The sequence below is a fragment of the Carcharhinus amblyrhynchos genome, chromosome 14, assembly GCF_965287045.1.
Source record: "Carcharhinus amblyrhynchos chromosome 14, sCarAmb.v2.hapA, whole genome shotgun sequence".
NCBI lineage: Eukaryota > Metazoa > Chordata > Chondrichthyes > Carcharhiniformes > Carcharhinidae > Carcharhinus > Carcharhinus amblyrhynchos.
In genome coordinates this window covers 29857785-29870587 of record NC_137337.1, presented here as the reverse complement: position 1 = coordinate 29870587, position 12803 = coordinate 29857785, and the positions used below count along the sequence as shown (strand labels likewise).

The 12803-nt window shown below is 43.4% G+C and overlaps 1 protein-coding gene across 8 annotated transcripts in view; it reads left to right on the top strand.

The window, feature by feature from the left end:
* eml1 (EMAP like 1) overlaps nt 1-12803 on the top strand; it is a 203686-nt gene that overhangs the window by 164321 nt on the left and 26562 nt on the right. For all 8 annotated transcript variants that reach the window (XM_080202531.1, XM_080202532.1, XM_080202528.1 and 5 more), the window contains 7 exons: nt 491-620; nt 2135-2284; nt 4299-4368; nt 4866-4976; nt 5075-5170; nt 7441-7575; nt 9811-9910. In XM_080202531.1, the coding sequence (XP_080058657.1) occupies nt 491-620; nt 2135-2284; nt 4299-4368; nt 4866-4976; nt 5075-5170; nt 7441-7575; nt 9811-9910 (792 nt within the window). The remainder of the gene's footprint in view (nt 1-490; nt 621-2134; nt 2285-4298; nt 4369-4865; nt 4977-5074; nt 5171-7440; nt 7576-9810; nt 9911-12803) is intronic.

Genomic DNA, 12803 nt, shown 5'->3' with positions numbered 1-12803 from the left:
ACTCCATAACCTTTTACAGAATGACATGTTTGATGGGCTATGAAGGAATACATCTATTTTGGTTTTTTTTGTGTGTCTGCCATGCACATTTCTGTTATATTCTGCTCTACCATGCTTTCTTTCTTTTCCACACTGTTACCTGCATTGAATGCTTTGTGTTGGATGTATATAATATGGACTAAATAGCATGAGCCACTGATACCATTTTGGTCATATGGAATGTGGTCACCTACTGTTGCATTTTGGATAATTTTGCTACATTGTTTTGACATTAACAACACTCACTGCATGTAAGAAATTGTATGAAACCTTTCATCTAATAAAGACAGTTACGATTTTAAAACAGATTTTGGTGTGTTGGCTGTACTTCAATTTCTCTCCCTTTGTCTCACTCTCTGAATTTTGCTGCCAGTTTATCTGATGTTATTGTGCCTCACATAATTTGTGATAACCAAATATTCAAGAAATGATATTCTCTGTCTTTTTATAGAGGAAGGATACATTAAAATGTTCCTGCGTGGACGTCCAATCACCATGTATATGCCCCAAGTTATTAAGGAAACCTACAATTTGGAAGATAAAAGTGAACTTCCAGCCAAAAAGCTGAAGTTAGACTGGGTGTATCCTTCGATTTGTAGACTTCAGTGCTGAGTTATTTAACCTTAACTATGTACAGTTGTTAAATACCTTTTCATAAGTAAGCCACGCAGTGATAAAAATAGATTTGGTTATGAAAATCATTGAATAAAATTTGGCTGTTTGAGATTCTCATTCCCTGTGAAAATGTCCTGAGGGCTAGATTTTGTTTTTGTGTCTTTTGATGGATATGATTTTACCCTGGGCAGCACAGTGGTTAGCCCTGCTGCCAGGGACCCCTGTTCGATTTCTGGTTTGGGTCTGTGTGTGTGGAGTTTACACGTTCTCCCCATGTAGGTGTGGGTTTTCTTTGGGTGCTCCAGTTTCCTCCTAAGGTCCAAAGATGTGCGGGTTAGGTGGATTGGCCATGCTAAATAGACCCTTAATGTCAGCGGGTTTGAAGGGTGAATACGTGGGGTTATGGGGATAGGGCCTGGGTGGGATTGTGATTGGGTGCAGACTCAGTGGGTGAAATTGCCTCCTTCTGCACTGTAAGATTCCATGAATTAATGCCATATCCCAGACCCAAATCTTGTATGAACCTGTTTGAAAAGTGCTTGTCTGTTTTTATTTTATTACTTTATTTCTATTGCGTAGAAATGTTTTAATCACGAAATGTTTTCTATTTGGTGTGAGAAGGCAGTGCATTGTAAGAATGGGTGTGTTAGATGACTAATGGCTACGATGTGGGGCAAGTCACATAACGAAATCTCCAGGAATACAGTTAATCACAACTGGCAACCTGAAGTGGATCGTGCTAGCAAAGTTGCATTATTCTACTGTTCCTAGCTGTCTTTAATTAGAATCATATTGCACTCCCACTGAGAAGCGTACAGCTAATCCCTGCACTGTTTGGAGGAGGGAATACAAAGGGCAGGATTTTCTGGTCCACTGCGGGACTGGAAATTTCCACCCGAAGTCTACGGAGCTTTCGCTGGTTTTCCATCCCGTCCACGGCAGTTCCTGTGGCAGGCAGGCCTGGTGTAATGACTTTAATCTGGCAATTGAGGTGGGCCTGTTGGAACCTGAACTCCCTGATTAAGGGCCAAATTGATGGGCTGACCAGAGAGCCTCTTGCTTTGTGTTTAACCCAGAGTGTCAGTTCCTCTGGGACTCTGAGTGTGGATTGTTAACTGAAAGCACCCTGTATGCTGCTGGCAGACTTGTAAATAGAGGGATTTTGGTGAAGGGGCTTCTGCCTCTGAGGACTTATTACAACTGGAAAATCCTGCCCAAAGAAAACAGAATTCGTCTGCGTCTCAATTTTTCTCCGATTAATGATTTTAAGAAAGACCCGACCTTTTGTTTTGTTTATTGGATTAATGACAGAGACTTGCATTGGTTATCAATGTTTTCACAACCAATTTACCGATACCAGTATTGCCTCTTTTAACTATGCTATCAAAGCGTCTCAGAACCATACTAACTTTACAGATCCCCTTGACCTGTGTGAAGCTTCACTTCTTACTCCAGTTCATGTCCTTGACCAGTAACCCAGTTATGGCTATCGAGGCCGGGATTGCCGCTGTAACCTGTACCTTTTGCCAACCGGTGAGATTGTGTATTTCATTGCATCTGTGGTCGTACTGTATAATGTGGAGGAACAACTTCAGAGACACTATACCGGCCATAATGATGATGTCAAGTGGTGAGTTTTTAAAAAACGTGAAGGTAAATGCGCCATTGCTCAATCTTGTTGCCGTGAACATTTGAACTCATTTCACAGTCGACCCATCAGTTATGTATGTCTGATTAATCTTTTCTGGCCTGGGAGCAATTGATTTACATCTGCTTACTGGGCAGCAGGGTGGCACAAGTAGTTAGCACTACTGTCTCACAGCACCAGCTACCTGGGTTCGATTCCTGCCTCAGATCACTATCTGTGCAGAGTTTTCATGTTCTCCTGTGTCTACGTGGGTTTCTCCAATTTCCTCCCTCAGCCCCAAGATGTGCAGGTTAGGTGGATTGGCCATGCTAAATTGTTCGTTACTGTCAGGGGGATTAGCGGGGTAAATACACGGTATAGGGCCTGGGTGGGATTGTTGTCAATGCGGGCTCAATGGGTTGATTGGCCTCTTTCTGCACTGTAGGGATTCTATGATGCTACTATAGTGGCATAGAGCATAAGAACAAGGAGGTAATGTTAGAGTTGTACAGAGTGTTGGTGAGGCCACAGCTGGAGTATTGTGTGCAGTTCTGGTCATCTCACTATAGGAAAGATGTGATTGAACTAGAGAGGGGTACAGAGGAGGTTCACCAGGATGTTACCTGGGATGGAGCATTTGTACTATAAAGAGAGACAGAATAGGCTTGGATTGTTTTCTCTAGAGCTGAGAAGGTTAAGGGAAGGAAGGTGGGGGCATGACTGAGGTGTATGAGGTTATCAGGGGTATGAACAGAGGAGGCAGGGAACAGCCATTCCTTTGGTGAGGGATCAATCACGGGGGGGGGGTGCGGGGACAGTTTTAGGGTAAGGGGCAGGAGATTCAGAGGGCATTTGAGAAAAAGCTTTTTCACTCAGAGGGAAGCGGGAATCTGGAATGCACTGTGGGAAGGTAGTGAAAGTTGGAAACCTTATAACCTTTAAAAAATATTTGGATGAGCACTTGAAATATCAAAATATATAAGGCTATGGGACAAGTGCAGGAAAATGGGATTAGTGTACCTCAACTAAAGAGAATCATAGAATCCCAACAAGTATAGAAGGAGGCCATTTGGCCTATCGAGCCTGTACTGACCTCAATCCCACCCAGGCGCTATTCCCTCAACCCTCATTTGCCCTGCTAATCCCCCTTACACTAGGGTCAGATTAGCATGGCCAATCAACTTCCCCGCACATCTTTGGACTGTGGGAGGAAATCAGAGCACCCGGAGAAAACCCACGCAGACATGGGGAGAAAGTTCAAACTCCACACAGACAGTGACCTGAGGCTGGAATTGAACCTGGATCCCTGGTGCTGTGAGGCAGCTGTGGTAACCACTGTGCCACCATGCTGTTTTTTAAAAGGAATTGTACACAGCAGATACCCATTCATAATAGCTGCTGCCTACTCACCATGTCCAAACACCTCATAATCTTACACACCCCATTCATGTGTCCCCGTTCCCCCCCACCCCCCCGCCGCCGTCTTGGGTTGTTTTCTCTAGAGCAGAAAAGACTATCTAGTCTGTCCTTAAACCTCGACTACTCCATCCCAGGTAACACTGGTAGTTATTGTCAGTGTAGCTTCGATGGGTCGAAGGGCCTTTTCTGCACTGTATGAGTCTGTTGGATGAATTTTCCAGTTCCACCCACTACGGGAATTGTAGCGGGAGATGGACGGACCACGGAAAGATCCGTTGACCTTGGGTGGGATTTTCCAGTTTCGGGGCGAGCGCAGCCGGAAAATCCCGTCCTTCAACTCTGTGGTCCGTGTTTCTCCTGCCAGCCAGGGACTTGCTGGAAAGTTTCTGACGAGGTAGTGTTGCTGATTTTTAAATTGCACTTTTCTCTCACGTTGTGTTTATTTCAGCTCTGTTTAGGGATAAATTGCATGTATGACTGAAACATTACCAGGCTTAGTTGAGATTGACATACTGATGGCTGTTAGTGAATCTAGTTGGGAACAATATGAGTCATATGTTTGTGCAACATCTGACATCTTTTCTTCCTTTTTTCCTAGCCTTGCAGTCCACCCTGACAGGATCACCATAGCAACTGGTCAGGTAGCAGGGATAACCAAGGAGGGAAATGTGCGTGGTACTTGTTATTCATCTGACTAACAGATAATGTTAAGTGAGAGACTGGCACAGAATGCATCTCATTTGCTTTGATTGGTGTTTCAATAATGGATTCTCCCACTTACTTCAAAGCATCTCTACTTAGTTTAATCAGGGAGAGATGCCAGTGTTAGACTGAGGTGGGCACAACACCAGGTTAAAGTCCGACAGGTTTATCTGATATCACAAGCTTTCAGTGCGCTGCTGCTTCATCCAGTCATCTGATGAAGGGACAGTGCTCCGAAAGCTCGTGATAAACCTGTTGGACTTTAACCTGGTGCTATGAGACTTCTTACTATGCCCATTATAATGAGGCTTTAAATAGATCATTAAAACAGCGATGATACAAGGAAGGAATTGTGTGGAAAATCTATTCATGTTTGCATTAGAGATTGCTGAGCCAGTTTTGAAATTATTTATTGCTGACTAAAACGAAGTGAACTGAATCTGTCTCTGCTTTATTTTCACAGCAAGCCGCCCCTCACGTTCGAATCTGGGATTCGGTTAGTTTGAATACCCTACACACGATTGGAACAGGTTTCTTCGATCGGTCAGTCACCTGCATTGCTTTCTCAAAATCGGTACGCCTGAGGAGGTATCCACTGCATACAATCCTTCCTGTTAAGCACTGTTGGGAATTCCATTATGTATGTGTGCTTCCCTTACATTTCTCTTTCAGAATGGAGGCTCTACCTTGTGTGCAGTGGATGATTCTAATGACCACGTCCTTTCAGTATGGGATTGGCAGAAAGTGGAGAGACTAGGTGATATTAAGGTATTTCCTTTCTAAACATTTTTTATGCCAAAATGCTGGATTATTGCAAATATTTTGTTTAATTGGCGGGGAGGCAGTGGCCTAGTGGTGTTATCACTAGACTATTAATCCAGAAACTCCACTCATGTTCTGGGGACCCGGGTTCGAATCCTGCCACGACAGATGGTGGAATTTGGATTCAATAAAAAAAATCTGGAATTAAAAATCTACTGATGATCATGAAACCATTGTTGATTGTTGGAAACATCCATCTGGTTCACTAATGTCCTTTAGGGAAGGAAATCTGCCGTCCTTATCTGGTCTGGCCTACTTGTGACTCCAGAGCCCCAGCAATGTGGTTGACTCTCAACTGCCCTCTGAACAACGGCAACTAGGGACGGGCAATGAATGTTGGCCAGCCAGCAACGCCCATGTCCCACAAATGAATTTAAAAAATTCAGGAAATAGTTGATCAAATCTCTTGTAATCAGTTCAATCTGATTTTGTGTTATTTTCACCCTGAGGAGGGGAGGGATAAGGGAGAGTGTACAAGGGAATTTATAGGCCACAGGAGAGTTATACTAGCTATAACTATAAATTATATAGTCAAGATATCCAGGAATTACATTTTGTTCAAATACTTACCCAGAGTGTGCTTCACATCTCAAACGTTCCATAGCGAGTCATGCTGCCAGTTTCTCCCACATATCCTAGAAGTCAGTTTTTTAAATTCATACGTGGGACATGGGCGTTGCTGGCTGGCAGTACACTCAAGATTGAGAGTCAACCACATTGCTGTGGCTCTGGAGTCACATGTAGGCCAGACCAGGTAAAGATGGCAGATTTCCTCCCCTCAAGGATATTAGTGAACCAGATGGGTTTTTCTGACAATCCATTGTCGTCAGTAGATTCTTAACTCCAGATTTTTTTTTGAATTCAAATTCAAAAGAATATTTACTTTGGTTTTAAATAAAGCTAGGTGCCTAGCATCTCAAAACTGAATAATGTAGAAATTTCATGGACCTAATTTTCTGAGTTATAATTATCTATCATTTAAGGTAACCTAAGAGAAACAAAAAGCGTAATACTGTGAGCGGTAATCTGAAGCAGGATTTGAACCTGGGTCCCCAGAACATTCTGGATTAATAGTCTAAGCCAGCGTTCCATCACTCTAGGCCATCACTCATCCATGCACTCTCCTAGAACAGTAGGTCCCTACCAGAGTGTAGCAGCACACAGGTGCACTGTGAAGATCCCCTAAGTGTGCTGCGTAAAAAGACTCAAAATGATTTGAAATTAACATAATTAAACTATAATTAATCCTCGTCTTCAGCTCTGTGGTTGGCGGCTTGAAGGCTCAATGAATCCTGGGCCTCTCGTGTATGTTCCAGCTGGGATGAGCCGCACATGTGTGGTTTAAATCTTTTATATTGGTCAGGCCCGTGCCCATGATGAACAGGACTTGGAGCTAAAGGCAAAGATCCCATATGCCTTCATTCACAAAAAGCAAAAACTCAAAAAGGGTGCAAAAATCCCTGGGAGAATTAAGAGAGATTTTGATTGGATTTATTATTGTCACATGTATTAACATACAGTGAAAAGTATTGTTTCTTGCATGCTATACAGACAAAGCATACTGTTCATAGAGAAGGAAACAAGAGAGTACAGCGTGTAGTATTACAGTCATAGCTAGGGTGTAGAGAAAGATCAACTTAATGCAAGGTAAGTCCATTCAAAAGCCTGACTGCAGCAGGGAAGAAGCTGTTCTTGAGTCGATTGGTACGTGACCTCAGACTTTTGTATCTTTTTCCCCGAAGGAAAAAGGTGGAAGAGAGAATGTCCGGGATGGGTGGGGTCCTTAATTTTGCTGACTGCTTTGCCGAGGCAGGGGAAAGTATAGACAGAGTCAGTGGATGGGAGGCTGGTTTGCGTGACGGATTGGGCTACATTCATGACTGTTTGTAGTTCCTTCTTTTGAGAAAGACAGGGAGAGGTTAAACAAAAGACCTGAGGACAGGGAGAAGTTAAAAACAAAGTTCCCCGTAAGGAAAGAAGACAGAAAAAAATTGGAGTTGTGCCTGAAAATCTTTTAATAGTATAGAGGTGTGCCATGACATTAAAAGGTTGGGAAGCATTGCCTGAGAAATATGGAAGGCATTACGACAATCATTCAACGAGTATACAATGTGAGTCAAAGCAAGAAAATGTTCTGAGGTTAACTCTGTGTTTGGTATAATAGTTGATTCACCAGGACAAGTATATGAATATGTGTTCACTTGTACCCTTGACAGTGTTCCAATGAGCCAGTCTTTGCAGCAGAGTTTCATCCAACAGAGACCAACATCATTGTGACCTGTGGAAAATCGCACATCTACTTTTGGACACTTGAAGGAGGCTCTTTTGCAAAGAAACAAGGATTGTTTGAGGTAGGTTTGCATTGTATAAAAATCAGAAGGACGTGAGTTTTTCATGTCAGATAAAAGTGCTTTAAATATGGGCAGTAGAAATTGAGCACATTTCTCCAAGATGAAGAAACATAGGAAGTAGAAGCTGGAGCAGGCCATTTGGCCCTTTGTGCCCGCTCTGCCATTCATTTTGTTCGTGGCTGATCATCAAATTCAATATCCTGATCCCCCCTACACCCCCATATCCCTTCACCCCTTTTAGCCCCAAGAGCTATATCTAATTCTTTCTTGAAATCACACAACATTTTGGCCTCAACTACTTTCAGTGGTAGCAAATTCCACACATTCACCACTCTCTGGGTGACATTTCTCCTCACCTCAGTCCTAATAGAGTTATGCCTTATCCTCAAAAGTATAACCTTGTTCTACCAGTTACGTGATTCCTATAACTTACCTGCTACTCACTTGATGAAGAAGCTGTGCTCTGAAAGCTCGTGAATCCAAGTAAACCTGTTGGACTTTAACCTGGTGTTGTGAGACTTCTTACTGTGCCCACCTCAGTCCAACGTTGGCATCTCCACATCATACTTGCTTGGATAATGACATAATTCAACTAAAGCTAGAGGAAACAAGAATATTCTGGAAACCAGGTAACCTCATTAAAAGTGACAACTGACACTGGAATTCTGCAGTATTGTCAACAGGATGTCAGTCATGTTTAACAAGGGTAGAAAGTCTCAACATTAATGAGAGATTTTATTTATCTAGGGAAAACGAGTAAGCAGTGTACCCATTTTTTGACTGCAATAATTAGATAGAGATGAAAACAGAACCATACTTGCACAAAACCAGTTTTCCAATTAATTGTATACAACAATGATTTCCATGTAACTGTAACTAGGAGGTTTGACCATCCTTCAATGCCAATATTCTAACCCAGGAATATAAGCTGTAATTCTCTGGGCCTCCAATGCCCCACTACCTGTGCCAGTGAGAATGAGGAATTTGGCACTCAGCCATATCTCCATTCACTGCAGCGAGAGTGAAGAATCCTAACCGTGAGCAAGGTCAGAGAATCCGGCCTGTAGTGTTTTTAAGTAAAACCTGCCATTTTTATATCTCATAAAGATTCTCTCATGGCACAGTGGTTAACACTGCTGCCTCACAGTGCTAAGGGCCCAGGTTCAATTCCAGCATCGGGTCACTGTCTGTGTGGAGTTTGCCTGTATCCACATGGGTTTCGTCCGGGTGCTCTGGTTTCCTCCCACAATTCAAAGATGTGCCGGTCAGGTGGATCGGCCATTGTAAATTGCTCCTTAGTGTCCCAAGATGTGTCGATTAGGGACATAGGGTAAATATGCGGGGTTGTGGCGATAGAGTGGGATGCTTTTGGAGAGTCAGTGCAGACTCAATGGGCTGAATGGCCTCCTTCTGCACTGTAGGGATTCTATGATAACAGCAGCCGATTCTTTTCCAGGATTGCCATCAGTAATCATAACTCGTCCAATACCTGACCTGCAACAGAAATATATGGTAACAGGAATGCATTGGACATGGGGGTAAAAAATGCTGCTTAGTTCCAACAGAAAGTGCGCAAACAGACTACTACATTCTAGAAGTAAACTGGCTTTGATTACATTCAAGTCTAAGTTTAAGATTATTTATTACTGTCACAAGCAGGCTTACATTAACAATGCAATGGAGTTACTGTGAAAATCCCCTAATCGCCACACTCCGGCACCCATTTGGTTACATTGAGGGAGAATTCAGCACGGTCAATGCACCTAACCAGCATGTCTTTCAGACTGTGAGAAGAAACCCACGCAGACACGAGGAGAATGTGCAGACTCAGCACAGACAGTGGAATCGAACCCAGGTCCCTGGCTCTGGTGCTATCTACTATGCCACCATGTGGCCCTCAAGCTTGTAACCTGTACTCGATGTTCAGTTGATATTGATTGGCTGCAAGAAAAATGGTGTCAACCGTATCTGTGAATGTTTTCAATAAAGTTCCACCCAACAGATATTTTTTCTCTATTCCTACACGTCACAAGAATATCAGGCAGAGCTGGGCGAAGGTAAGTGATTCAGACTGGTGGGCTGCAGACAGTGACTGTCCCTGAAGATGGGTTAGAATGTCTTGTTACAATGGATATGTGGTTCTTGAAAACTTGAAAAATATTGCATATTGTTCTAAAGAAAATGCAACTTTAAATACTAAATGCTTAATACCTAAATGTATTTGCTTCTTTGTAGAAACATGAGAAACCAAAGTTTGTGCTGTGTGTGACGTTTGCTGAGAATGGTGATACAATAACAGGCGATTCGAGTGGAAATATTCTAGTTTGGGGAAAAGGTGAGATTGAGGCAAACTTTGCATTTCAGGTCACATTTTAGTTACATTGCTCCTTATCTCCCAAATGTCGGTGATATCTAATTCCAATTTCAGCCTTGAAATCGTGTGCAAAGTGACATGAAAAGACATTATTCATGACTAAAAGTATCATCACTGTATATAGTCAGGCTTTAGACACTGGCCTTTTTTCAACAAATGCCCTTGTGACTTCACTTCATAATAGAGCAATATAGCTTGTAGTGTTACTGACAGCAACATTCATGAAAATGAGAATGTGGAACTAAACATTAACGAGGACTGTACCATTCTTTGTTATTCTACTTTTCGGTAAGACCACACTCAGTGGAATCCTGATCTCCCCAGTCTGGCTAAGTTTGAATTCTATGAAAGGGAAAAACGTAATAAAACTCTTAGTGTTCAACAACACCCAGTGTATATTTTTGTATTCAATAAAAATGTATGGGTTCCTCCAAAGATCTGTTGGCCAAGATGGTGAGAAACTGAACATGCAGACCAAAGAGAACCAATATTGATGATATGGGCAGCAAGGTGGCACAGTGGTTAGCTCTGCTGCCTCTAGTGCCAGGGATCTGGGTTCAATTCCCGGCCTGGGTCACTGTCTGTGTGGAGTCTGCACATTCTCCCCATGTCTGTGTGGGTTTCCTTAGGTGCTCCAGTTTCCTCACGCTCCAAAGATGTGTGGGTCAGACTGGCCATGCTAAATTGCCCCTTAGTGTCAGAGGGATTAGTGGGATAAATAGATGGGGTTAAGGGGTAGGGCCTAGGAGGGATTGTCGTCAGTGCAGGCTTAATGCGCTTGACCACTCACATCTATGGCCATACAGGTCATCAATGGAAAACCCATGACGGCTGTGAAATTCTAAGCGACCAAAATATCAGCACCCACAGGAGACAGGGGGAAATGTTTGTAGTTACAGTATTATTCTGTATCTCACTAAAGCAAGACATTCACATGGAGTTCTGATAATCCATCCAGTCAAGTCCAGGCAACTCAGTCCTGTTTGTGCTTAAGCTTCCTATTGGTTGAGTTCTCCTGTTTGAATTCTGTGGGCATTGGAAAAGGTTGTATGAATGGTGGACAAATCTGAAATCATAAAAATCATAACCTATTATTATCAGAAGCTCAGGGTATTTGCAAAATAATGAGAAAGCCAACCTGCTCTTTATTGGTGGTTTCTTAGGCTCCACAGTAAGGGGTCTTCAGAGACACAGAACCTGGCTAATCTTACTCTAAACCAATTGTCAGAATCCTTTCAGTTGAGAAATATTGCATTGGGTGCTTGGGGCATTCCTTCATGCATGTTTCTGTGACCTCTGGGCCTGTAGGTGTAAGCTGTGCACTCAGATGTCAGGTGTGTACCTGCTACTGTGGGTTAACCTTTATTGGATGTTGATGCAATACCCAGCAGTATTGTCTGAATCTGCCTCTGCCTTTCACCAAGCTGTGGGCTAATGATCAACTTCCAGAATCACATTGCATAACTCTGCATTTAACTGGATTAACCCTGAAAGTTCCTTCAATTACGTGACCGAATTAGACCCACGTCTTTGCAATGTCAATCCATTTACTTATAGCCATCACAGTTTAAAAATATGCACCAAGTAGATGATTAGAGCAAGTTGATCAAATTCATTGTGTATGTAGAAAGGCCCCCGAAAGGCATAATCTTCAACCCGGCGGCTGGAAGGTGGGTTGGGGATGGATCCAGGAGAGATTCAGACCCCCTGCTCCCAGAAGTGGAGCATTGGTGGTTCCTGAAGTGTTGAGACAGTCTGTTTTAAAAAGCCTAACTCAGTGCACTGGGACTTTGTCCCAATTTTATTGTGACAATTTAGGCCCACCACCCTTACATAGAGATCGCACCACCCCCCCCCCCCCCCCCCCCCCCACACAGGCATTGCAGCTCTCTCCCCGCCCCACCACAGAAAAGGAGAACCCCCTCCCAATGGAGGAAAATCATCACCCCTTTTCAGAGCCCCCTTGGCACTGCCCGTTTCTTGTGCACCCTTGACATCGCCAGGGGGCAATGTCCAACTTTGTCCCTCAAACTCCGGGGCCTCTCAGCACTTCTGCACTCCTGGTGTGATAACTACGATTATTTTTTGGCTTTTGAAAACCAGCAGTGATTCGCAGCAGTGCGCTGGCGCGGTGGTTAACACTGCTGCCTCACAGTACCAGGGACACAGGTTTGATTCCAGCTTTGGATGACTGTCTATGTGGAGTTTACACGTTCTCCTGGTGTCTGCGTGTATTTCCTCTGGGTGCTCCGGTTTCCTCCCACACTCCAAAGATGTGCAGGCCAGGTGGATTGGCTATGCTACATTGTCCCTTAGTATCCAAAGATATGTAGGTTAGGGGGATGAGTGTGGTTATGGGGATAGGGTGGGGGTAGGCTTGTGTAAGATGCTCTGTTGGAGAGTCGGCGCAGGCCTGACCAAATGGTCTCCTTCTGCACCGTAGGGATTCTATAATATCTATGATATTACCCCACCTGGGGGAGAATACGATGTGGGCAGACAGGCATCAAGCTCATTAATTATATTGAAATTTATTTAAATCTATGGAAATCAGGTTCACGTTCTCGCTGGGCACAAACCTGCTATTGGCACCAGCTGGAGCTGGGAAAGTCTCAAACTGAGATCTTGTTGGCGCAAATCCTGTTTTTTTGCCGCTTGCAAGATTTGTGCCCAAGGCTAATGGGGTCGCTAGATTGTGCACTATGTATTGAACCAATGAGCCCTATAGTGACAATGCTGTGTGTGGAATTCCTTTAAAAAACACTCATTCAGAAACATTCTGTGAAAAAGAAAACTGCTGTTCCTAGGACCCCATAAAAGTGTCAATCAAACAGATCATTAAAGTGTCAATAGC